Source organism: Cajanus cajan, chromosome 8 (genome assembly GCF_000230855.2).
Source record: "Cajanus cajan strain Asha chromosome 8, NIPB_CcT2T_4, whole genome shotgun sequence".
Lineage (NCBI taxonomy): Eukaryota > Viridiplantae > Streptophyta > Magnoliopsida > Fabales > Fabaceae > Cajanus > Cajanus cajan.
The window spans coordinates 8,147,606-8,173,918 of NC_138524.1; the positions used below are offsets into that span (position 1 = coordinate 8,147,606).

Genomic DNA, 26,313 nt, shown 5'->3' on the forward strand with positions numbered 1-26,313 from the left:
TTATCTGTATATATATAATTTATAATTTAGAATAATTATTCTATTGAAGATATAAATTGATTCCTAACCAGGAGGCACTGCCACCTTTACTAGAGTTAATTTATATTTTCTTTATTATTATCTGTATATATATATTACAACTAAGCGACCCATGAACGGTTGGACCATTGAAATATTAAATATTGAATTATTGACCCTTGGAATATTGAACTTTTGGATTATTGGACTAATGAACTGCATTAATGGACAATTTAGATTATAATTAAGGGAATATAATGTGATGTAATAAGTCGAGTGTTGAATCAATAAATATATGACATGTATCATTAATGATCTTGCTATATTTTGTTGGAATTATTAAGAATGATTGAGGGGTATGTAAACTCTATTTTGTTGTCTTATTTGTTATGAATATGAAATTGCATATGTGATAGAAATTGAATTATGAGTTGAAATGTTGTATGGTTGTGATATAGATGTGATTGTGATGTCTCACATCAATGACTAGGATGGCACGGTCCTGTATAAGTGGTGCTACAGGGAAGGCGTGACCTAGCATGGTGTGTGATGAGTAAGACAGTTAACACCACCACTTATGTCATTTATGGCTGCCCTGACATAGGGTTAATTGCAAGAGATTGTATTGATTGTAATGTGATTGTGGATACTCACACTAAAGGATTAAGGATGATACGAACCCTGGGTGGTGGATACTTTAGGGACGAGCGTATTCCTCGTAAGATCAGGGATGATACGAACCTTGGGTAGGTGATGCTTCAGGGACGAGCGTACCCCTGGTATGGTGTGAGTTGAGTGAGGCAATTAACCCGTATCACTTGTGTCAGATATGGCGAGATCTGGGCATAATGTTAACTGTGATATTGACGTGTTTGATGGATTATGAAAATGTTGAATAATTGATATTTAAACTATATATATGCTTGTAGATATTATACTGTGATGTGTTTGTATGTACTTTGCATATAGATATTTTCTTTTCTCACCGTATAAATTGTGGATATTTTAGGTGGAGAGGATCCAACTGCAAGTGGCATATAAGATGCTAGCATTTTATTTTGGGAAATGCTCTGATATTGTGACATCGGAGCAGAGGATTTTTAGGACGAAATATTTATATGCATTTGGTATTGTAATATTATTTTGAAAACAATTTGTAAAACTCTTATGTTTTATGTTTTATATTTATATTATTGTGATGTGAACTAGTAAGGGTGTCACATTTAGTGGTATCAGAGCATGTCGATTCAATCGGCCGTGAGTCATGAGTCTACTGTGCTTGTTTGGTAGATGAATGGTGTAGTAAATTGATTATTGAACTTAATTGATATGTTAAAATGACAATTGTTGTTTTAAAGCAAAATTGTTAACTTTTCTGGGAAAAACAGAAAAACAATGGCAGGAGGTAGAAACGATCGTGCAATAGCTGATGCTCTGCAAGCAATGGCTCAGGCTCTTGGTAATTTGAACCAACGACCAGACATTGATTGGCTAGAGAGATTCCAGCGAAATAATCCACCAAGTTTCCGTGGAGGCTATAATCCTGACGGAGCTGCTGACTGGATATTTGAAGTTGAAAAGATATTCCAAGCTATGGGATGTCCTATAATACAGAAGGTGACTTTGGCTACCTTCATGCTCTCTGGAGAAGCTGGCATCTGGTGGCAAAGTACTTGGAAAAGAATAATAGCTACGGGAACCCAAGTAAGTTGGGATAATTTTAAGCTGTTATTCTTAGAGAAATATTTTCCCCGAGATATAAGACATAAGAAACAGGTGGAATTTCTTGAGTTAAAACAAGGAGAGGATTCGGTGGCGGAGTACGTGACCAAGTTTGAAGATTTGGTTAGATTCTGTCCTATGTATGATGGTGTGGGCAATGAGGAGGACAAATGCGTAAAGTTTGTGAGCGGTCTTCGCCCAGAGATTAAACAAGTATTCAATTATCAAGGGATCACGCACTACCACGAATTGGTAAATAAATGCAGAGTTTATGATGAGGACAACCGAGCTAGGGTAACTCATTATAAAAGTGGGGGACCAATGAGAAATAATAAGTTTGGTTCATCCAATAAGGGTAAACCTTATAACAAGCCCGCTGGGAATACGAATACTAAAGTGAATAGTCAAGACTTTGTGCAAAAGAACCAAGCTAGCCAACTTTCTGGAAGTGGGAGTGTGAACATTGTTCCACACAAAAACTGCTATAACTGTGGAAAACCAGGGCATAGGGCATTTGATTGTCGATTACCAAAAGCAATAATATGCTACAAATGTCAACAGAAAGGACACAAGGCTAGTGAATGTCCTCAGAATAAGAAAGAAACAACAGAGAATGGAGGCAACGCTAGCAAACCTCGAACCATAGGAAGAGTATTTGCCTTGAGTGGTGTCGAAGCTACTCAATCCGAAGACTTAATTCAGGGTATGTGTTTCATTAATGGAACTCCTTTAACCGTTTTATATGATTCTGGTGCGACTCACTCTTTTATATCACATGCATGTGTGTCTAAGTTAAAATTACCTGTCTCTTCCTTATCTTTTGAGTTAATTGTCGAAACACCCACTAATGGTTCTGTAATTACTTCTAATGTCTGTCCAAAATGTCCTCTGATTATTGAAGGTAGAGATTTCCTGGTTGACTTAATTTGTTTACCTCTAAGTCAACTAGATGTTATTCTGGGTATGGACTGGTTATCTTCCAATCATGTCCTTTTGAACTGTGCTTGTAAATCTATTGTTTTTGGTGAACCTGTTGAGAAAGTGAGTAAGGATTATTTGACTGCCAACCAAGTTAAGGTATCTATGCAAGAGGATGCCCAAGTATACATGTTGTTAGCTTCTTTAAATTCTGAGAAAATGTTCTGATAAATGAACTGCCTGTTGTGTGTGACTTTTCGGATGTCTTTTCTGAAGTGTTTAGTTTACCACCTAGAAGAGAGGTAGAATTTTCCATAGATTTAGTTCCAGGAGCAGGACCTATTTCTATTGCACCTTATAGGATGTCACCCATAGAATTAGTGGAATTGAAAAAGCAAATAGAAGACTTGTTGGAGAAGGGGTTTGTGAGACCTAGTGTATCACCTTGGGGAGCACCCGTACTCTTAGTCAAAAAGAAGGATGGTAGTATGAGATTGTGTGTGGATTATCGCCAGTTGAACAAAGTAACCATTAAAAACAAATATCCATTGCCTAGGATAGATGATCTTATGGATCAGTTGGTAGGTGCTTGTGTGTTTAGTAAGATTGATCTTAGATCAGGGTACCACCAGATTAGAGTTAAGAAAGATGATGTACCTAAGACAGCCTTTAGAACTCGCTATGGACACTATGAGTATCTAGTAATGCCTTTTGGTGTGACAAACGCTCCTGCAATTTTTATGGACTACATGAATCGGATTCTTCATCCGTACTTGGATAAATTTGTAGTTGTCTTCATAGATGACATACTAGTTTATTCCAAGACTAAAGAGGAGCATGAGGAACACTTAAGGGTAGTACTACAAACTCTCAGGGAGAATCAACTTTATGCAAAGTTGCCCAAGTGTGACTTTTGGTTGGAGGAGGTGAGTTTCTTAGGACATGTAATTTCGAGTAAGGGTATAGCAGTAGATCCATCTAAGGTTGAGGCTGTGTTGAATTGGGAGACACCTAAGTCAGTTAGTGAGATTAGGAGTTTCCTTGGATTAGCTGGATACTATAGGAGATTCATAGAGGGATTCTCTAAGCTAGCATTATCTTTGACAAATTTGACTAGGAAAGGGGTTGTGTTTGTTTGGGATGGTAAATGTGAAGATAGTTTCCAAACCCTTAAGGAAAAATTGACCAGTGCACCTGTTTTAGTATTGCCTGATCTTAGTAAGACTTTTGTGGTTTACTGTGACGCTTCTAAGATGGGTTTGGGTGGAGTGTTAATGCAAGAAGGAAGGGTCGTATCTTATGCATCCAGACAATTGAAGGTACATGAGAGGAATTACCCCACCCATGATCTTGAATTAGCAGCTGTAGTATTCACACTTAAGATTTGGAGACATTATTTGTATGGTTCAAAATTTGAGGTGTTTAGTGATCATAAGAGTCTTCGGTATTTATTTGATCAAAAAGAATTAAATATGAGACAAAGGAGATGGTTGGAGTTCCTTAAGGACTATGATTTTGATCTTAATTATCATCCAGGAAAAGCTAATGTGGTAGCTGATGCCTTGAGTAGGAAATCTTTGCATTTGTCTTCTCTTATGATTAGAGAGATGGATCTTTTGACTCAATTTAGAGACTTAAGTCTAACTTGTGAGGTGACCCATAGTAGTGTGAGATTAGGTATGACTCGAGTGACTAGCGAGTTGTTAAGGGAAATTGGAGAAGCACAGTTAATAGACCCATTTCTAGAGGCTAGACGTATGGCTATAGGACAAGGGGTGGGAGGAGAATTTACCTTAGGTGCAGATGGAGTGGTAAGATTTAAAGACCGAGTATGTGTGCCTAGTGACCCTACACTTAGACGATTGATACTAGAGGAAGGTCATAAGAGCAAGCTTAGTTTTCATCCAGGAGCAACTAAGATGTATCAAGACCTAAGGAAGATATTCTGGTGGCCTAGGATGAAGAAAGATATAGCTGAATTTGTGAGTGCCTGTCTAGTATGTCAGAAGGCTAAGATAGAGCATCAAAAACCTTCAGGACTACTTCAGCCTTTGAATATACCCGAGTGGAAGTGGGATAGCATTTCTATGGACTTTGTAGTTGCTTTTGTGACACCCTCTACCCCAACATAAATACAATAGATATAAACCATCTATATATAAATTCTTTCTTAGTCTAATATAAAATAATTATCTCAAGTATCATTGGGTAAAAGATGCACATTCATAATTTTCAACTGTAAGTATCAAATTGTCAAGAAATAATAAAATAAAGATTATAGATTAATCCCAGTAAAGGTGGCAGAGCCTCCTAGTTAGGAATTAACTTATAATCTTTTAGTAAAATTATAATATGACAAAAATACACACTTTCAACATAATAATAATTTAACAATAAGTCTAGCTAATCCCGATGTCACATCCTATCAGAGCGAAACCCAAACAGAAGCCTAAGCTTCACCACCAACATCCTCAGCCTCATGCTAATTATCTGCATCATAATTTAAATATACACAAAAATGACAAGGGAGTGAGAAACTTCTCACTCAGTTGCAGATATAGAAATAAAAGTTAAATAGCACACACACACGCAATATAATTCACATATATAATCAATCTCACATATATGCTTATGTATAATGATTTTCTTGACTTGACTCACTAATGTATGCATGTGGCGCCATACGGAAGTTGCAGAATTCATCACTGGTGACCCGAAGGCACACCTATACAATTGTCGGTGACCCTAAGGTACACCTATCATTGGTGTTCATACACCTCGTTAGCATATCGTGGGTGACCCAAAGGTACACCTTGTTAGTCGTGGGTATGCGGCCTCAGCGGCACACCTGGAGTAATATGTGCATATGATGCATGTCATACATTCACAGACTCAACCTTTAGCATGTTACACATATCATATTCATATTTCATAATTAAGAATTATTTCAATAATCCAATTTAATAGTCCAATAGTCCAACAGTCCAAACAGTCCAACAGTCCAAACAGTCCAACAATCCACCAGTCCAACAATCCAACAGTCCAGAGGTTGCTTAGGTATCATATTTTTCAATAATAATATATTAAGATCTTTTAAGTAAAGTAGGAAGCTTAAAAGGTAATATAAGATAATAAGGAGGCTCAGCCTTCCATTTAAATAATAGATTACAAATTTATAAATACTTAGGAGGCTTAGCCTTCCATTCAAATAACAGATTCTAATATGTAAATAAATAAGATATAAAACAAAACACATCAATAATACATATTCAAAGAAATAAACAACAGGCAAGGGATCGGGAGCCAATCCAACAAACAAACTATTTAACAATTATTCCCACACCCCCAAGTGAGGTTTCCCACTCCCCCCTTACCTGGGTTTACAGAAATTTGGGCAGAATCTCCTCCTCTCTATCTTTCCTTAAAAGGAATCGGAATTAGGGCAGAATCTCTTCATCTTTCTCCTTAAACAAGACACTAGAGCAGAACCTCCTTTTCTTTCTCCTTCTCTCTCTCTTACTTTCTCTCTCTATTTCTCCAGAATTTCCTTCTCTCTAGAATTCTAAATTTTCAAAACCTTAAGTCCCTATTTATAGAATTTTTGAAGTTACTATGCACTATGCACTATTCATTAAAATAATATTATAAATTACTATGCACTATGCACTATTCATTAAAATAATATTATAAATTACTATGCACTATGCACTATTCATTAAAATAATATTATAAATTACTATGCACTATTCATTATTATATTCAAATTTATTATAAAATTTGAACCCGCGTCCCTCGTGCAGCCGCCCTTCACTGTGCAATTGCATAGTGAAATACTATTCATACATACGTATACGTAAATAGTAAAATACATATATATAAATAGTAAAATACGTATACATAAATAGTAAAAATACGTATACGTAAATAGTAAAATACATAAATAAAATACTTATTCACATAATAAATACATAAAAAAAATATTTCTTTTCATTGAATAAAATTTGGGATGTTACAATTCTCCCCTCCTTTTAGAAATTTCGTCCCCGAAATTTTTGCAATGGTAAACTCTTCGCATTCTTACTTCTAATTCTTATGCAACATCACTACCTTGTTGATGTACAACTTTTATCAATTTCCTCAAAGGATTTGCTTAGGGAAAGATCTTGACGAATTTATCCACTTAAACACAAACAAAATCAATTTCTTAAGCGTCTTAGACAAATCTTCCACTAGGGTCTATCTATTCACCATCTTACTTCCAAAATGGAGCATCTAAGTGCTACAAGATTCTTAAAAACTTCTAGTATGCTAACCATAAATATACAATTGCTTTACTCCTCTCTTCATCTTAGGTCACAAAATATCTTCTTAAGATTTTGGTACATCTTAGTAGTTTCTGAATGGATACTAAAGATACTCTTATGACCTTCTTCTAGGATTGCTTTATTAAATTCTAGCACACTAGGAATGCACAACTTATCCTTAAATCTCAAAACTCCATCCACTCCAAATTTAAACTCACTCTCCATATCTTGATTCAAGTTCTCTACTTCTCTTTCCATATTAGACCATCACGCTTCCCCTGCGCCACTCTGATACATTTTAGTAACTTCTAAATAAATGTTAAGAGTACTCTTATGTCCTTTCAAGTTTTATAACTAAACATCCAACTGTGTCCTTTCTAATCTCTTGCTTATTTGGGTCACTAATAAAGGATCTAACTCCTAGTTCCTCTAATCTCATCTATTAATCTGATAGTTACTTCCAACATAAATAATTCAATGCTACTAGGGTAATCTTACACATCAAGCATAAGTTTCTAAATTCTGCAATCAAATTCAATCCTTAAATCATCAAAATAATAATTTGGTTATCATTGTAATCCAGATATTTGCCACAACATCAACACCTAAGCATTAGATACACATATCAGATCACTAATTTTACTACTCTATCTACAACCAATTCAAACTCTTCTATGATCAATTCTAAAGATCAGGTACCTAAGCATAATGTACACTCGGTATCCATATCAGTTCTCTAGTTTCACCATTTCATCTTCACCCAAGTCATAATCATATCCATCACCTTAACCTATAGCCTTATAACTTGTTACCAAAATAAATCAACTAATTATGCTCCTATAATTTTCTTCAACAATCCATTCGTTGTTCATACTTAATCTCACAATACTAGAAGTAACCTTATAATCCAAACTTAAATTTCTAATTTGAGCCAAAAAGATTCATCTCTCTAATCATAATGAAAGATAAAGATTTCCTCAAAACATCAATCACCACAATGGCTTTAGCCAAATAATAAGATCAAAATTTTACTCCTTAAGAAATTTCAACTATTTCTTTTATCTCGTATTCAACCCCTTTGGTCAAAAGATATTTAAGGTTCTTATGATCACTAAATACCTCAACCATAGAATCATATAGTTAGTGTCTCCAAATCTTAGTATAAATGACAAAGTCGCTAACAAGGTTATGGGTAAGGTAATTTCTCTCATGAATTTTCAATTTCTTAGAAACATAAGCTACTATCTTTTCTTCTTGCCACAATATTCTTCCTAAACCTATTTTCAGAGACATATTTATATATCACAATAATCTTACTAAAATCTAGTAATATTAACACTAGTCAATCTTTCCTTAAGAGTTTGAAAACTACTTCCTCAATTGTTATCCCATACTAATGTAACTCCTTTCTAGTCAATTCAGTCAAAGGTAATAGTAAGTAATTCAAAGAAGTAAGCAACGAAATGATTTGGGTAGTTAAAAATATACATAGGTTCAAGAATTCCTGATATAGATTATCCTTACGGTTGATTCCAAGGGTAGGCAAGAAACAACCTAGTGAACTGAAACATCTTAATAACCAAAGAAACGAAGGCAAAAGCAATTTTTATAGTGAGAGCAGTTTAAACCATGAACAGCTGTTAAAAAAAAAAAATTACTCACTGAATTTTCATATAAACTATCAAACAAGACTCCTGATTTTACTAATTGACTCAAGTATCTCTCACTTAAGCACAACTTAGGTAAATCTTCCTCCGCAAGAAATTTCATGGTCTAAAATACTCACCTCATACAATCCAAATTCATACTTAGACAATCTAGTTTAAATCTATACTCTAATATGATCATCTCACATCCTAAGGTCAAAAACATTTTATTATCGCAACCCTCCACTGATTGATCCATAAAGTCATCTATTCTTATTTCTACATACATGTATATCAAATCATATTAGAATACCTTTTTCATAAATATCATTCCTAAGCATGTATGAATTGATCATTGCTTACATCCTATAGCATGTACAAGAACCAACTTTTACTACTCTGCATTATATCATTTTAATAGACCTATCAAATACAAAACCTCAAAATATCATATTTAAATCTATTTTTATACCTAACAACTCAAAATATCATGATAGCATATATCTGCCTGACACACAGAGTTGTATTCATCCAAGTGATTTCAAATATCACCACTAATAAATTCAGTGCTTACTAAATTTCTAATCACCAAGGCAGTCATAACTTGAAGTTCTAGATTTTTGTTTCATCTTATCCTAGTTCTATTGAAAAGATAATATCTAAAGCCATATTCTTCATAAAGACCTCAAAATATAAATTTTGTCGATATAATACTCATACTATCATAACAAACTATAATGAAAATATTTTCGACACCAAATAGCAATAATGTATCAATATATCTAATGCCACAAAATACCTCAACTTTTTCCAAATTCACTACTTAATTTCTCATTCAAGTCTCTCCTTACTTTTCTCAATCAAAACAACTCTCATGCTACCTAAACCATAAATAATTAACATACCAATAATAACACTTAAGGGAATTACCATCATTTCGATCTCTCACCAAAGAGACAACCACCTTTAGATTCAACCTGCTACAACTATAGATGTCAGAAACTTCACCAATCATAAACTCTTAGTACACTCAATATATCACCTCCCATCCAAGGTTCTAATAATTCGAGTTGGCTAACACTATCATGATTATCATTCCTCTGATTACAAACTAACTTAACAATCTCAAACTCAACAATATCAACACAGGACGAACATCATCATCATAATACACAACAAACAAGACATAGTCAGAGTACACAACAGAGTCATGATAAGCACATAACACACACGGTTGATAAAATCGACTTGCTCTGATACCACTAAATGTGACACCCTCTACCCCAACATAAATACAATAGATATAAACCATCTATATATAAATTCTTTCTTAGTCTAATATAAAATAATTATCTCAAGTATCATTGGGTAAAAGATGCACATTCATAATTTTCAACTGTAAGTATCAAATTGTCAAGAAATAATAAAATAAAGATTATAGATTAATCCCAGTAAAGGTGGCAGAGCCTCCTAGTTAGGAATTAACTTATAATCTTTTAGTAAAATTATAATATGACAAAAATACACACTTTCAACATAATAATAATTTAACAATAAGTCTAGCTAATCCCGATGTCACATCCTATCAGAGCGAAACCCAAACAGAAGCCTAAGCTTCACCACCAACATCCTCAGCCTCATGCTAATTATCTGCATCATAATTTAAATATACACAAAAATGACAAGGGAGTGAGAAACTTCTCACTCAGTTGCAGATATAGAAATAAAAGTTAAATAGCACACACACACGCAATATAATTCACATATATAATCAATCTCACATATATGCTTATGTATAATGATTTTCTTGACTTGACTCACTAATGTATGCATGTGGCGCCATACGGAAGTTGCAGAATTCATCACTGGTGACCCGAAGGCACACCTATACAATTGTCGGTGACCCTAAGGTACACCTATCATTGGTGTTCATACACCTCGTTAGCATATCGTGGGTGACCCAAAGGTACACCTTGTTAGTCGTGGGTATGCGGCCTCAGCGGCACACCTGGAGTAATATGTGCATATGATGCATGTCATACATTCACAGACTCAACCTTTAGCATGTTACACATATCATATTCATATTTCATAATTAAGAATTATTTCAATAATCCAATTTAATAGTCCAATAGTCCAACAGTCCAAACAGTCCAACAGTCCAAACAGTCCAACAATCCACCAGTCCAACAATCCAACAGTCCAGAGGTTGCTTAGGTATCATATTTTTCAATAATAATATATTAAGATCTTTTAAGTAAAGTAGGAAGCTTAAAAGGTAATATAAGATAATAAGGAGGCTCAGCCTTCCATTTAAATAATAGATTACAAATTTATAAATACTTAGGAGGCTTAGCCTTCCATTCAAATAACAGATTCTAATATGTAAATAAATAAGATATAAAACAAAACACATCAATAATACATATTCAAAGAAATAAACAACAGGCAAGGGATCGGGAGCCAATCCAACAAACAAACTATTTAACAATTATTCCCACACCCCCAAGTGAGGTTTCCCACTCCCCCCTTACCTGGGTTTACAGAAATTTGGGCAGAATCTCCTCCTCTCTATCTTTCCTTAAAAGGAATCGGAATTAGGGCAGAATCTCTTCATCTTTCTCCTTAAACAAGACACTAGAGCAGAACCTCCTTTTCTTTCTCCTTCTCTCTCTCTTACTTTCTCTCTCTATTTCTCCAGAATTTCCTTCTCTCTAGAATTCTAAATTTTCAAAACCTTAAGTCCCTATTTATAGAATTTTTGAAGTTACTATGCACTATGCACTATTCATTAAAATAATATTATAAATTACTATGCACTATGCACTATTCATTAAAATAATATTATAAATTACTATGCACTATGCACTATTCATTAAAATAATATTATAAATTACTATGCACTATTCATTATTATATTCAAATTTATTATAAAATTTGAACCCGCGTCCCTCGTGCAGCCGCCCTTCACTGTGCAATTGCATAGTGAAATACTATTCATACATACGTATACGTAAATAGTAAAATACATATATATAAATAGTAAAATACGTATACATAAATAGTAAAAATACGTATACGTAAATAGTAAAATACATAAATAAAATACTTATTCACATAATAAATACATAAAAAAAATATTTCTTTTCATTGAATAAAATTTGGGATGTTACAGCTTTGCCTAGGACTAGGAAAGGGCATGATTCCATTTGGGTTATAGTTGATAGGTTGACCAAGAGTGCACATTTCTTACCTATTAACATTAGGTATTCTCTGGAAAGATTAGCTAGACTGTATATTGATGAAATTGTGAGATTACATGGTATACCATCTAGTATAATTTCAGACAGAGACCCTAGATTCACCTCTAGATTTTGGGAGAGCCTACAACAAGCTTTGGGAACCCAACTGAGACTTAGTTCAGCATACCACCCTCAAACTGATGGTCAGACTGAGAGGACTATTCAGTCTTTAGAGGATTTGCTTAGAGCCTGTGTTTTGGACCAAGGAGGAAGTTGGGATAGCCTTTTACCTTTGATAGAGTTTACCTATAATAATAGTTACCACTCTAGCATAGGTATGGCACCCTATGAAGCCTTGTATGGTAGGAAGTGTAGAACTCCTTTGTGTTGGAGTGAGCCTGGAGACAATGTCATCTTAGGACCTGAAATTGTGCAGCAAACCACTGAAAAAGTTAAATTGATACAGGATAGGATGAGGATAGCTCAGAGTAGACAGAAAAGTTATGCTGACAGGAGAAGAAAAGATTTAGAATTTCAAGAAAGTGATCATGTATTCTTGAAAGTCACTCCGTGGACTGGGGTTGGTAGGGCATTAAAATCCAGAAAACTTACTCCTCGATTTATTGGTCCTTTTCAAATTCTTAAAAGAGTCGGCAATGTTGCCTACAAAATTGCTTTGCCTCCTAATCTGTCAAATCTTCATGATGTTTTTCATATTTCACAACTTCGAAAATACATCCATGATCCTTCGCATGTGATTGAGTCGGATCATATTGAGGTTAAAGAGAACTTGACGGTGGAAGCTACCCCGATAAGAGTCGAGGATCGAATGGTAAAGCAACTTAGGGGTAAAGAAATTCCTTTGGTAAAAGTTATTTGGGGAGGAGCTATACCAGAAGGTGCTACTTGGGAATTAGAGGAGAAGATGAAAGCTTCATATCCATTTTTATTTGCATCAGGTAATTTCGGGGACGAAATTTCTAAAAGGAGGGAAGTAGTGTAACATTCCAAAATTTTATTTTTTTTATGTATTGGAATTAATAGAAGAGTTACCATATTTTTATACGTATTTTACTATATACATATACGTATTTTACTATTTACGTATATGTATTTTACTATTCATGTATACGTATGTATGAATAGTATTCTACTATGCATGCATAGTGAATGGCTGCGCATGAGGGGCGGCTACGAGGGGCTGCGGAATTCAGAATTCTAAAAATTTAATTAATTCTAATATTTTAATGAATAGTGCATAGTAACTTTAATATTATAATAATGAAATAATATTATTTTAATGAATAGTGCATAGTGCATAGTAATTTCAAAATTTCTATAAATAGGGGCCTAGGGTTTTGAAAATTCATAATTCTAGAGAGAAGGAAATTCTAGAGAGATAGAAAGGGAGAAAGAAAGAGAGGAGATTCTGCCCTAGTTCCGGTTCCGATTTAAGAAAAAGAGGAGGAGGTTCTGCCCAAGTTACTATTTATCCAGGTACGGGAGAAAAGAGGGTTATTTATATGTAGAGTACATGAGGGTATTGGGTAGAATTTCTCAGAAGCATGTTTAATTTATCTGAATGGAAGGCTGAGCCTCCTATTAATTTGTAATTTAAACGTTTTTGATAAAAGACTAAAATGTACATCTTTGTTATATTTTTATTACATGATTTGGAAAATATAAATGGATTCCTAACTAGGAGGCACTGCCACCTTTACTGGAATTAATTTATATTTCTTTATTATTATCTGTATATATATAATTTATAATTTAGAATAATTATTCTATTGAAGATATAAATTGATTCCTAACCAGGAGACACTGCCACCTTTACTAGAGTTAATTTATATTTTCTTTATTATTATCTGTATATATATATTACAACTAAGCGACCCATGAACGGTTGGACCATTGAAATATTAAATATTGAATTATTGACCCTTGGAATATTGAACTTTTGGATTATTGGACTAATGAACTGCATTAATGGACAATTTAGATTATAATTAAGGGAATATAATGTGATGTAATAAGTCGAGTGTTGAATCAATAAATATATGACATGTATCATTAATGATCTTGCTATATTTTGTTGGAATTATTAAGAATGATTGAGGGGTATGTAAACTCTATTTTGTTGTCTTATTTGTTATGAATATGAAATTGCATATGTGATAGAAATTGAATTATGAGTTGAAATGTTGTATGGTTGTGATATAGATGTGATTGTGATGTCTCACATCAATGACTAGGATGGCACGGTCCTGTATAAGTGGTGCTACAGGGAAGGCGTGACCTAGCATGGTGTGTGATGAGTAAGACAGTTAACACCACCACTTATGTCATTTATGGCTGCCCTGACATAGGGTTAATTGCAAGAGATTGTATTGATTGTAATGTGATTGTGGATACTCACACTAAAGGATTAAGGATGATACGAACCCTGGGTGGTGGATACTTTAGGGACGAGCGTATTCCTCGTAAGATCAGGGATGATACGAACCTTGGGTAGGTGATGCTTCAGGGACGAGCGTACCCCTGGTATGGTGTGAGTTGAGTGAGGCAATTAACCCGTATCACTTGTGTCAGATATGGCGAGATCTGGGCATAATGTTAACTGTGATATTGACGTGTTTGATGGATTATGAAAATGTTGAATAATTGATATTTAAACTATATATATGCTTGTAGATATTATACTGTGATGTGTTTGTATGTACTTTGCATATAGATATTTTCTTTTCTCACCGTATAAATTGTGGATATTTTAGGTGGAGAGGATCCAACTGCAAGTGGCATATAAGATGCTAGCATTTTATTTTGGGAAATGCTCTGATATTGTGACATCGGAGCAGAGGATTTTTAGGACGAAATATTTATATGCATTTGGTATTGTAATATTATTTTGAAAACAATTTGTAAAACTCTTATGTTTTATGTTTTATATTTATATTATTGTGATGTGAACTAGTAAGGGTGTCACATGTTCAAGAGGTATTTCAGTCAATCTTCTTCTCTTCCTTTTATTCCTCATCTTTATCTCTTTTTTTGTTATAATAAACGTCATAATGTAGATATTTTGGGTTAATCGCTTAATTTATATTTTAAGCATGTAAATAAACATTAATAAAGGGGATTCAATATTTAATTTATTAATTCTTATCATGTTAATTTCATCATAGGGTACCAATTAAGGGCGTTGTAGGGGTGCTTAATACCTTCCCTACACGTAACCGACCCCCGAACCCAATTCTGGTTATCAAGGCCATTATTGGACTTTTGAAAACCTTTTCTTTTTCCAATGTTTTGAGTAAAACATTGGTAGCGACTCCATGAACCTATTTTCAAAACCATTAATTAAGGATTAGTCTGGTGTCCGGGCATTCCTTAATTGATGAGATTTTCAAAAGGATGTCTAAACCATTAACCGCGAGATCGGAAATTTTTTGGTTGCGACAGTCACGACTGTGATTGGCACTGTCAGAGGTCAATAAATGTTATAAGAGTGAGAACAAAGTCAATCACAGACATGACTCAGAGTTCATGATCATGGTCCTTATAGCCTGAAGTCGAAAAACATGAGCAGTATTAGAACAAAGCTTCTCACAAGTGTGACAAAATTTGTCACGATCGTGATTGTCTTAGGAGTCCTTATATGAGTCAAGTTAGTTGTTGAGATCTTCAAGAAAGTTTTAGCCTTGGATGTTCAATTTTCAATGGCTTTAAAATCACCTAAAAAGGAGTTCTTTAACTTAAGTTATGACCTTTTTTGTGAGTAAAGATCAAACTGTTAACATTAGTTCAAAACATTATATTTTTATGATTTTTAGTATAATAGATGATGAGATTATAACTTTTAAATTTGAAAACTAAAAATAAATTTATCCAAAATTTAAGGAATTAAAAACATATTTAAGTCTAATATATTTTAAAACTTCCGCTAACCTATAACAAAAAAGCTTAGTTAACCAAATCATACGAGTTACTCTATTTCAATAAACTCCAACTCTTAAGTCTTTGATTAACGGATCTACGCAAGTATGTTTTCTCTATACAATGCTGTCAATTTAAGTTTAAAATTTGTAAAGGTTAATAACATAATCTTTGTGTATCAAAGTGCTCACAAAAGCCCAATAACAATAATAATTATATGTAAATTAAACCAATAAATACTGAAATATTTGATATTCAGTTAAATCTATACCACTTATATAGTTTAGGATGACAATTTTCGGAACTAACCTTGATATGTGATTCATCTTTGTGTTATCTAATGAACTCGGATGACTTTACGAGATTATAAACAACTTACAATTGTCATATTAAATGATTAATAAATGAACATTAAACCATTATGAAGAAAACAAAAGGTTCTGATTATAAATCTATACAACTTATGTAGTATAGGATGGCATAATTTTCAATTGCTTTAAAGATTACTCGATAAAATATCTTAATGATATTTTATAAGTGAACACTTTAAAAGCACATACGCCACATAAAATTTAATCCCAACTTTTGGATTTTTATTTGTTATAAATAGAAAAATGCACAATTGCATCGGTCACTGCATATGTTAATTAATATAAAATAAATATGATTTAAATGTAGTACAATCCAAAATTTGTTTGATCAAGGCACATTCAATACTAATGCATTCTAGATTAGTTGGTTGAACAGTGTGTGGATTGTCATAAATTTTTGTATACTGAATTCAATTCTCATATATAATAAAAACATTAAAAAAAATACTTGGTAAAAATTTGTCACAATATTAAGAATAAATAAACTAAGGGTCTAAATTTTGAGAGTATAATAGTAAAAAACACAATGTATATATTAAAATGTTAAATTATGTCAATTATAAATTTTATTAATACACATAAATGGCAAATAATATACAATTCATATATACACTTATTTAATCTAGAAACAAGTAAGATTTAACCATGTAGTGGATTTAATTTTGTGACAACAAGATTTGGAGTGCCTAAACCCCAAGATCAATAATATAAAATTATTTTGGATAAAAAAAACCCAATTATTTTAAATTAAATTCCACGATATAACGATTAATAATATTGAAAAAAAAAGGAAAAATGAGACAACACAAATGTTGACATTCATTTACTCCCGATTAATTTAGAATTTATTATATTATCAAAGCTCATTAAATCACATTAAAAGTAAATAAATAAATAAATAAATAAATAAATAAATAAATAAATAAATAGGACATTACACTTTAATCTCTCTGTTCTTATCTAATTTACTAATTTATTTTTATTTGTTTTTGTGAGACCCCGTACGGATTTTTTTTCCCCAAAACTCTCATTCACTCAAACTCTCTCATTCACTCTCTTCTTCCCTCTCAAATTCTTCCTTTGCTGATTCACTTTCGTTGCTTGTATTTAAGGTGCTGAGTAGGTGTTTGATTTTTGCTGAGCCGTGCGGAGCTTTCTCAAGCTTCCCCTTCTTCTCCATTTCTTCTCTGTTCAAGCTTGTCTCCTTCCCGAAAGCTCGAATTCTCGCACCGAGGTAAGGGAAACTAGGTTTTTGCTGATTTTGGGTTGTAAATGAGCTCTAGAAGCTCATTAGTTGCTTGATGTTGGATGATTTTGGCTGAGATTGAAGAAAACTCACTTTCGGGGTTTTCGGGTTTTGGGGTGAAAATTTGGGATTTTCCTTGTTTATGGTTGCATGTTGAAAAAGATGATGTTTTTGAACTCTTTGATGAAAATGTGAACTTTTGGATGGTTTGCATGCGGATTTTCTGGTTGTTTTCACAGGTTTTGAAGAAAATTTCGAAAGTTTGAGGGTTGCTGCTGAGCATCACGCCAGGCATAGTTCTACGCGTCGGGTGCATGACCACCAGAGGGCTCCATTGGGCAAGCCCGCCGGGCGCAAGGGTGTGTACGCCGGGCGAGCTTGAGAATGTGAGCCTCTAGATGGCCCACGCCGGGCATGGTGGGACCGCGCTGGGCGCGATATCAGGAAGTAACTTGGTACTTTGTGGTTCTGGTGTGGCGCCGGGCGTGACCACGTCTCGCCGGGCGTGGAGACTCCTTGGGAGTCTCTGCCAGAGGTGGCACTTGGCGCAATTGGTATTGCGCCAGGCGTGAGACTTTGGGGAAGTCTCTGCTTACCCTACACCGAGCGCGGGTTTGCACGCCGGGCGTGTGAGACCTCTTGAGGTCTCTGCCTCCTAACATGCCGGGCATAATGGGAATTGCGCCAGGCGCGCTTGAGCCCTGATGCTCTCTGGTTGTGCCACGCCGGGCGCGACCATGAGTGCGCCGGGCGTGGATGAGATGTTGTATTACATGCTGTTATATGCTGATATGTGTTGAATTATGTTGAAATTGCTGATAGATGTTGTTACATGCTGAGTTGAGCTGTAAATGATGAATATTGATGTGCTGTTAGATAAAATGCTGAATTATGATGTTAAGTTGTGCTGTATAATGTTAAGCTGTGCTGTATAATACTGTGTTGTGTTGCATGCTGATATAAACTGTTGTAGGCTGTAAGGCTGAACTGTCGTAGGCCGTAAGGCTGAGCTGTCGTAGCCGTAAGACTGAGCTGTTGTAGGCCGTAAGGCTGAGCTGTTGATCACTAGGACTAGAGGAGATGTTTTTTTTTTGAAATTCCTCATCCCATTGTGTGGATTGAGTGACTGTGGTGCTCTTAGAGTCCAATTTGTTAAAAATCCTCCCTGGAAAGCTGACCCTTGGAGTGGTAACTTGTTGTTCTCCTCTAAGTTCATAGTGGTCCCGTGTGTGGGTAAGGTCGAGGCACACGTGTACAAAGCGACCATGATATAGGGGCAAGGTCAAGCTATACCGCTTACAAGCGACCAAATCTAGCTGATATGCGTGACGACGCATTTGTGTGTTTATTGCTGTTTATGCTGTAGATGTGATAAGTTGTATGCTGATGATGTGCTGATAGCTGTAGCTGTTTACCATTCATGTATTTATATATATGTATGTTGATTCCTTTCACTAGCTTACCCCTTGTTGTTTCCATGTGGTTTGGACTACGATGATCATACTATGTATGGGAGCAGAGCAGGGTTAGGTTGGTGTGCTGAAGTGAGTCTGCAGTTGGCAGATGGAGTTTTATTCTTTTGTTGTTTTTAGCTACTTAGTGTAGCGTTGCTGGATGTATTTTGTGTACTTCGTGTTGTAGCCCAGATTTGGATCTTATGTATATATATTCTAGATGGTTATATGTATATACTTGTTCTTATCTGAGTGGCACTGTTATGTTGTGTTGTGTGTGGTGACCAGCCGGGTCATTACAGTTTTTCATTCTCAAAATTCAATACAACATTATTTTTTTCTTTATCAATTATACTCTTACACCGTAATACCTAAGTTTTAATTAACTTATACATTAACAACTATTATTGAGTAAAAATAATATATATATATATATATATATATATATATATATATATATTAAAAAGCATCAAAATCATTTATAAAAAACAAGAAAATTTACTACATCTTTTTTTTGTATAACAACAACCTTTAACAACTATTAACAAAAAAAAAAAAAGTATATTCTAAGAGATGCAAATATTATACTCTATTCGTCGTGACAAAATAATTGTTAATTTTTTGTGTTTTATGTAAATTAAGAAAAAGTAATAAATAGTCAAATGATAATGATAATTTATAAAATTAACCTTATTTAATAAAAACAATGCATCACAAAAATCGTATTTTAAAAATAATATAAAGGATATAAATGAAAAAAATTACTATTTTAAAAGTTAAAATGACAAATATTTTGGAGCAATTATTTTTCCTTTTTTTTATAAATTATTTTGGACAAAACTAGAAATATACTCCCCTTTTATGTTGAAAGAGAAGTGTAAACAACACACTATTTTGAAGCACATTATCTTATCAATCAATTTCTTTTTACAAATTACAACAGTTTGTGGGCCCCACATATTTTTGATACCTCTATTTTAATTTTGTTGTTTTCATTAAATTTTAATTAATGACAAAGAATAAATTGCTAACATTGTGTTCAAATATATAATTCATTTTATTTTATTTAGTATTATTAAACTAAATTACACTCTCGTCTTTGTAAAATATGCAAACATTACATTACTTTTATTTTACATGTCAAATGCAAAATAAATTACACTTTCTTTTTAGGATAAATATAAATATTATCTTTATCTCTTTTATGCTAAAATATATAATTTATTATATTTTAATTTAATATCTCTAAAAACATTCATTATAAAATATTAAAATATATACTAAAATGTCTTTAATTTGCTAAGTTATCATTTACTTCTTCACTCAATAAAAATTTTAAAATACATAAGAAAAATTTATCAAAGTAATAATTGAAAAATAAAAATGATGTGATAATATATATATATATATAGATAGATAAATTAATGTTTTTAATCTCAAAAGTTTAGGATTAAAATCACAACTATTTTAAGATTATTGATTTTATTTTACTCATATGTATTTATTATTTTAATTTGATTATTTTTAAAAATATTTTTCAAAATTAATAATTAAAATAAATAATTTAAAATTAACTCACCACAAATGTGAATTTAATGGTGGAGAGTATGTATAGTCATAAGTTCAAATTTTATTGCCGTTATTATAATTCTTATGATCAATATTTTTAACATAATTTATAATAATTTTTAAAATAATAATTAAAGACTAAATGAGTATTTTAATTTTTTAACTCGAGGAGGGAGAGTAGCACAATAATTACAATTTTGAGAATGAGGTAGTTTAGAAAAATATTTTGGTAATATTTTTCTAAACAAAAGCAACATAACTTTAACAAAAAATTTATAAAAAGAAAGAAGTGTGTCATATATTCAAATTTGTCAAGAGAATATAATTTTTCAACACAAAAGATTAAGGTAGTATGATATTTATATCTCTAAAAAAAATACTACATTTGAATTTACTAGGCATACCGGATATAGATAAGACCAAAGTACCATAAGAGGAAATAGGAGAATCTTCAACATAGATATTTTAAGGAGTGCGCAGTTTACAAGAGTCTAAATCACTCTACACATACCAAGATTATTGGATCCTAATGGGCTTGGTTATGAGCCTAAATCCATTAAGGTTAGTATAAATAAGTGTAATCAACGACTGATTATAAAGGTACGTTTTCATAATTACCAGTTAATTAGCATTGATATCTCTGAGACTGAGGACTGACTTAAGCATTGGAGTGCCTTTTTCAGGTACCCCTCTCTTTCCTTAGGATACATCATGGAAGACGAAGACCCAGCAGGAGTAGCAAAATTACTGGAGTACCCTCGTGCATGTCAGGATTGATTCAATTTGATTTTTTGAAAAATCAATTCATATATGAGTATAAAGTAGATTGTAACACTGTGAGTTTTAGATATTTTTAATTTAATTATATGATTAGTTGTAAGTTGTTGTAGTGTTGTTGTTTGAGAACTTTTGAGTTAAAGGACTCTAAGAGTTAAATTATCATTGTGGTAGTGGATGCAGAGTTAAGTCAGTTCAACCCCAAAAAGGATATATAAGATTTTTCTTAAGATGTGAACCTCGTAAGTTCATATTTTATGAAATTTCATAGAGAAATTGGAGAGAAGTTCTTTGAACTCAAACTTTTTTATCCTTCTTCTAAACTGAAAGTCTTTCCTTTCGTCCTTCTTGTAGCCAATTCACTTGGCAAGATGGAGATTTCAAGCTTCAAGAGTTGGAAATCTCAAGTCAGAGGTTGTACGAAGTTCATTTCTTATCTTTTTCTCTTCTCAGTTTGGGTCGACAAAAAGTAAGGAAAACTTTGTATTTTTGAACAATTGTTGATGCATGGTGTTTACTATTGCCCATAATCACTTAAGTGTAGTTGATATTTATTGGATTCATGAGGGTGATAATTTGGTTATAGTTGAGTTAATTGAAGGTGTTTTGAGTATAATGTGTTGATTCTTGGATTTTGATAGATGCATGTTGTTTCTGAGGATGAAATTGTGTTTTACATGTTGTGTAGATGTTGTATGTTGTAATGCATGTTGGATTTTGGTTGAATTTCATGTAGATTGGGCTAGTCGAGTTTCTACATAAGTGCAAAAACTAGTATCACATTGGGTACGCCTTCATGACATCGGGCATGGTTTGAAGTCAAGGGTTTTCATTCTCTTAGCATTGGGTGCAAGATTGGTGGTATCAAATGTGAGGAAAGATAATCATCTCTAACTTGGTTACATTGGGCATGGGTTTGAATAATATCGAGCATAAGGAAACCCTCTGTCTTAATGGTGCTAGGCACCTAAGGGATGGTGGGCACAAGTTGCTTGATTATAATATGAAGTTTTAAGTTGTTTTATGATTAAATGATGATGATTAAATTGTATGATGAAGATGGTATGATGATACTCATTATGTTTTGAGTTGATAAACTATTTAATGATGTTTATGTTGTTAAGTTGTAAGTTGATAGATGATGATGTTGTATAGTTGTATGATGCTATAGTTGATTTAGTTGTTAAGTTGTTAGACATATGGTATAGATACATGTCTTTATTGAGACACATAAAAACTATAAGAGAGTAATAGTTGTTTTAGAAATTAAAATATCTCATTGTGTGAATATAAGTTATAACACTATAAGAGCCCAGTTGAAAACTCTTTAGTAAGCAAGCAAGTTACTAAATAGGTAGTTGTTTTAAGTTGTCTCCTTTAGGTTTTATATGGAATCCGTATATAGGCAAAGTCGAGACATATGTGTATAAAATGATCAATCAAGTATAATGTAAGGTTGGGGACTTAGTCCCTAACTGAGTATTGAAAGGGCATAGTATTTGAAGGATAATTGATGGACTAATCATATAGGAGATTTAGTGTTGCAAGCTAATATTGTGGTAGACTCATACCTAAATTGTTCTACTCTGACAATAATACTAGACTTCATAATTTTAAGTGACAAAACCTGATAAATCAAATTTAAGTTGTAAATCTAACACTTTTTGAGGCCTAAGATTGTTTATGCTTGACTTGATTGCGATAGGCCAAATATTGTCATTCGATAGAGTTTAACCATTTGGACTGCTCACCTCTATGGTAGAAGATCTCCATAGTTGATATGCATGACAACACATTAATTGTTTAGAAATGTTATGATGATATTGTTGTGGTGTTATAAGTTGTTGAGATGTTGGTATGATGATATATGGTTTATAAGTTGAAGTTGATATGTAGAGTAGGATTAAATGTTGAGTAAGTTATTTATGTTGTATTGTTGTAAACTGATGTTATGAATGCATGTTGATTTCATTTCACGAGCTTACCCTTTCTATTTCTTATAGTTAAAACTACAATGATCATATTTTGTACAAAAGCAAAACATGATTAGAAGGTTTGCTTGGATGTTGAGGGTGAGTCATGCTAATTATGACTCTTTTTATTTGATGCTACTATGGTGTAGCATGACCAATGTATAAACATTTGATCAACGACTATGAGTTATTTTGTGTATAATTTTGTAGTCGTTGAAGATTATATATATGTATATAGGGTATATATATGTAAATTCATAAGGAGATTTATTGATTTTTGTTATTTTATTTTCTATCCTATGCATATATAGATTGTATGAATGGTTAAGCAGTTGTTGTATGAAAATCTTAGGTTAATAGATTTTAGTTGGTATATTTCATTGTGTGGTAATTGAACTATATTAAATGTAAGAACTTATCAAGTAGTCACATAGATAATCATAATAATTGAACTGATTCAATTTTTTTAAAAAAATAATTCATTTTTAAAAAATTTGTATCACTTAATTTTTTAAAACATAATTTGTTTAATCAATTTATTTTTATAAAATAGATCGATGTGACTTGAATTTAATATTTTTATTTAAAAAAAACGATAGATTAACATTTTAGTTCTTGTTTTCTTAATATTAGAAAAGGACAAACCACAAGCAACAATAGGCTACAAGTTCCGGACACACTGATTTATCAATAATGATCAAGAGAAGTCCACAGAAAAACTTGAAATAAAAAAAAAAAAAAAAACCTTCTGATTTTCATCAAAAGAATGAAACACGAGACATAACTTTTGTATTCTCCCAAATGGCTCAAGCATAACTTATGATTTTGATTTGAAGGGTTTAATTCGAAATTAATTAATCTAAGAATGCCTCAAATAGATCGGTAAAAACATTTATTTGACCGATAGAAATCAAATACAAAAAATTAAAGGTTTAGCAGAAGAAGCCACGGACAATGATCAACAAATTTTCCGGATTCCGTTGTTGAAATCACATAAAGTCTTAGTACATTTTTTTCATTTTGGTATGTAATCTTAGGCGTACAACATTTAAATATTTAATTATAACAACATGCAAAATAAACCCTCAAACAATTTTTGAATTTCATGTAGATAATAAGAGTGTTTTATTCATGAAATTAAAAATACAACAACTGAAAATTCAACAAATTTTAGTTTTTAAGTAATACAAAAATAGAACAATCATAATCTATATCTAATCTAGCTCTCATACCAATTGATGAAACAAAATAAAAATAAGCCCCAATTAACAAAGTTATAAAGTGCTATAATCATACACATTATAAAAATAAAAATAAATTGTGTTAGATACATGTACCTGGAAAGAAAGCAAGAACACGAGAGAGAACAAAAATGAGGTAAGACTCTCCTTGTTTGATTTTCGATTTGTGTTAATTGTTTAATGCAACAATGATTAAATAGCTTAATGGGTGAGAGCAAAATTCTTTCTTCGGCTATCAATCTAATTCATCATACACTATTTAGGACAAAATTCAATACAACGTTCACCACATAATTAGATGTTATAATGATAAATTTCGACCATAATTAATATATTAATAGTTAAATAATATTTTTAATAACTATTTAACATTAAGTCATAAAATAGATTAATTATTTAATTAATGAAACATAAATATCTTGAAAAAGATATTAATGCACGTTTGTATGGTTTTTTTTTTCAACATAATTTACGTAATATTGATTTTGACCTCTAAATCTCATATCCAAATCAAAATAATTGTGATTTAAATTTAAAACAACTTAGAAAGGAAAGAAAAATCATAAACCCTTATATTAATCAATGTTAATTTTAAACAATTTAAAAAGGAAAGAGAGATGACTATCACTTATGTTAATATTTTGTATTTTATAATTGAAAAAAAGTGAAAGTTTGAGGCATTATAAATGATCCTTTATGGGAGGCAATTAGATGAAAAGGGAAGGGGAAAGGTGGAATAGTTGTAATTAATTAGAGGAAATTGGATGGGGTTCTAGAAAAAGGTTGTTGTGCTTTGCATTTAAATTTGATGGTAGAGGCAGTGGGGGAAAGAGAATGGAGAATGATGAATGATGAATGATGGCACATAATTCATAATACATATAATACATAGTCTATGTGACAGCTAGAGACAACCCCATGCTATGAAATATGGATAGATTATGGATGTGAATTTCATAGAGGAGAGGGTGATGTTCCTCGTTGGCATCGATCACATACGTAATGTGTGGGCCCCACTTCTTAGGTGCAATGCAAGGAATCTCTGTCGTTGTGTTCTCTCTGTCACCCTCTAAGGCTCTAACTATTACCTCTTTTACTCTGCATGGCGCATGCTGCACCAAACAACACATAACACTTCAAATATATACTTTCTTTTCATCACTAATCAAATATTCTGCTATGTCTAAATTTGGGTTTGGATGGGTGAAAATGATATTCAAAGTAAATAATGAATGAATGTGTGCGGAATTGAAATGATAGGATCCATTGGTGTGGTGTGTGTCCTTTGGTGCCATAGAGCTATAATTACCTTGGAGACACACCCTATTCAATCGAAATTAAAGGCTACAAAATTTTTAACTATAAGAGAGTAACATTTTTTTAACTATAAGAGAATAACATACAAAAATAAATAAAGATCTTACAAAAATAAATATAAGTTTTACTCAATGATTAACCTTTATTTCCTGACAGTGTACCAAAAAGAAAACCTTTATTTCCTGACACAGTGAGTTGTATTATGATTAAAAAAAACCTTTTTCTGGACTTAAAGAAATTCCCTAAGAAGACATCGTCGGTTACCATTGTACTATATTAACTAACCATGATATTTTACGGCTAAAAATTATTTTTAGTTTCTCTAATCTTTTTTGGTTTATAATTTTTATAAATTATTTCTTTTAAAAATAAAATATGTAGAGGCATGTTCTTATTTGTATTTGTAAATAAAATATTAAAAAAATTTCTTAAAATAAGATTTCTTATTTTATTCATTTGTTGACGAATTACGGTTCTGATTAGCTGCAAAAGCGGATCTATCTTTCACAGTTGCATATATTATTTCTATGTTATCAAATAAAATTTGGAGTGATCTTGTTAGGATTGTATTACTTGGTC

At 32.5% G+C, this 26,313-nt stretch overlaps 1 protein-coding gene and 1 long non-coding RNA gene across 2 annotated transcripts; one reads left to right on the forward strand and one right to left on the reverse strand.

Annotated features, from left to right (window-relative positions):
- The first annotated feature begins 1,413 nt into the window (after positions 1 to 1,413).
- On the forward strand, positions 1,414 to 4,455 carry LOC145950223 (uncharacterized). The gene is made up of 6 exons (XM_083061279.1): positions 1,414 to 1,590; positions 1,633 to 2,443; positions 2,935 to 3,067; positions 3,215 to 3,359; positions 3,483 to 3,860; positions 4,426 to 4,455. The coding sequence occupies exons 1-6, from the start codon at positions 1,414 to 1,416 to the stop codon at positions 4,453 to 4,455; spliced, it is 1,674 nt and encodes a 557-aa protein (XP_082917405.1).
- Positions 4,456 to 4,839: 384 nt separating this feature from the next.
- Positions 4,840 to 24,855, reverse strand: LOC145950616 (uncharacterized). Its single transcript, XR_014428415.1, has 3 exons — positions 24,514 to 24,855; positions 6,033 to 10,258; positions 4,840 to 5,148 (listed from the first exon to the last, which is right to left on the reverse strand). It is a non-coding gene; the product is annotated as an uncharacterized LOC145950616 (long non-coding RNA).
- Between the last annotated feature and the right edge of the window lie 1,458 nt (positions 24,856 to 26,313).

Excerpts from the sequence above, each read along its gene's own strand:
- LOC145950223 (XM_083061279.1), top strand. The coding sequence starts at position 1,414 with ATGGCAGGAGGTAGAAACGATCGTGCAATAGCTGATGCTCTGCAAGCA. Across the intron at positions 1,591-1,632 it reads CTGCTGACTGGATATTTGAA|AAGGTGACTTTGGCTACCTT; the intron begins GTTGAAAAGATA and ends CCTATAATACAG. Across the intron at positions 2,444-2,934 it reads ATCCGAAGACTTAATTCAGG|TGTTTAGTTTACCACCTAGA; the intron begins GTATGTGTTTCA and ends TCTTTTCTGAAG.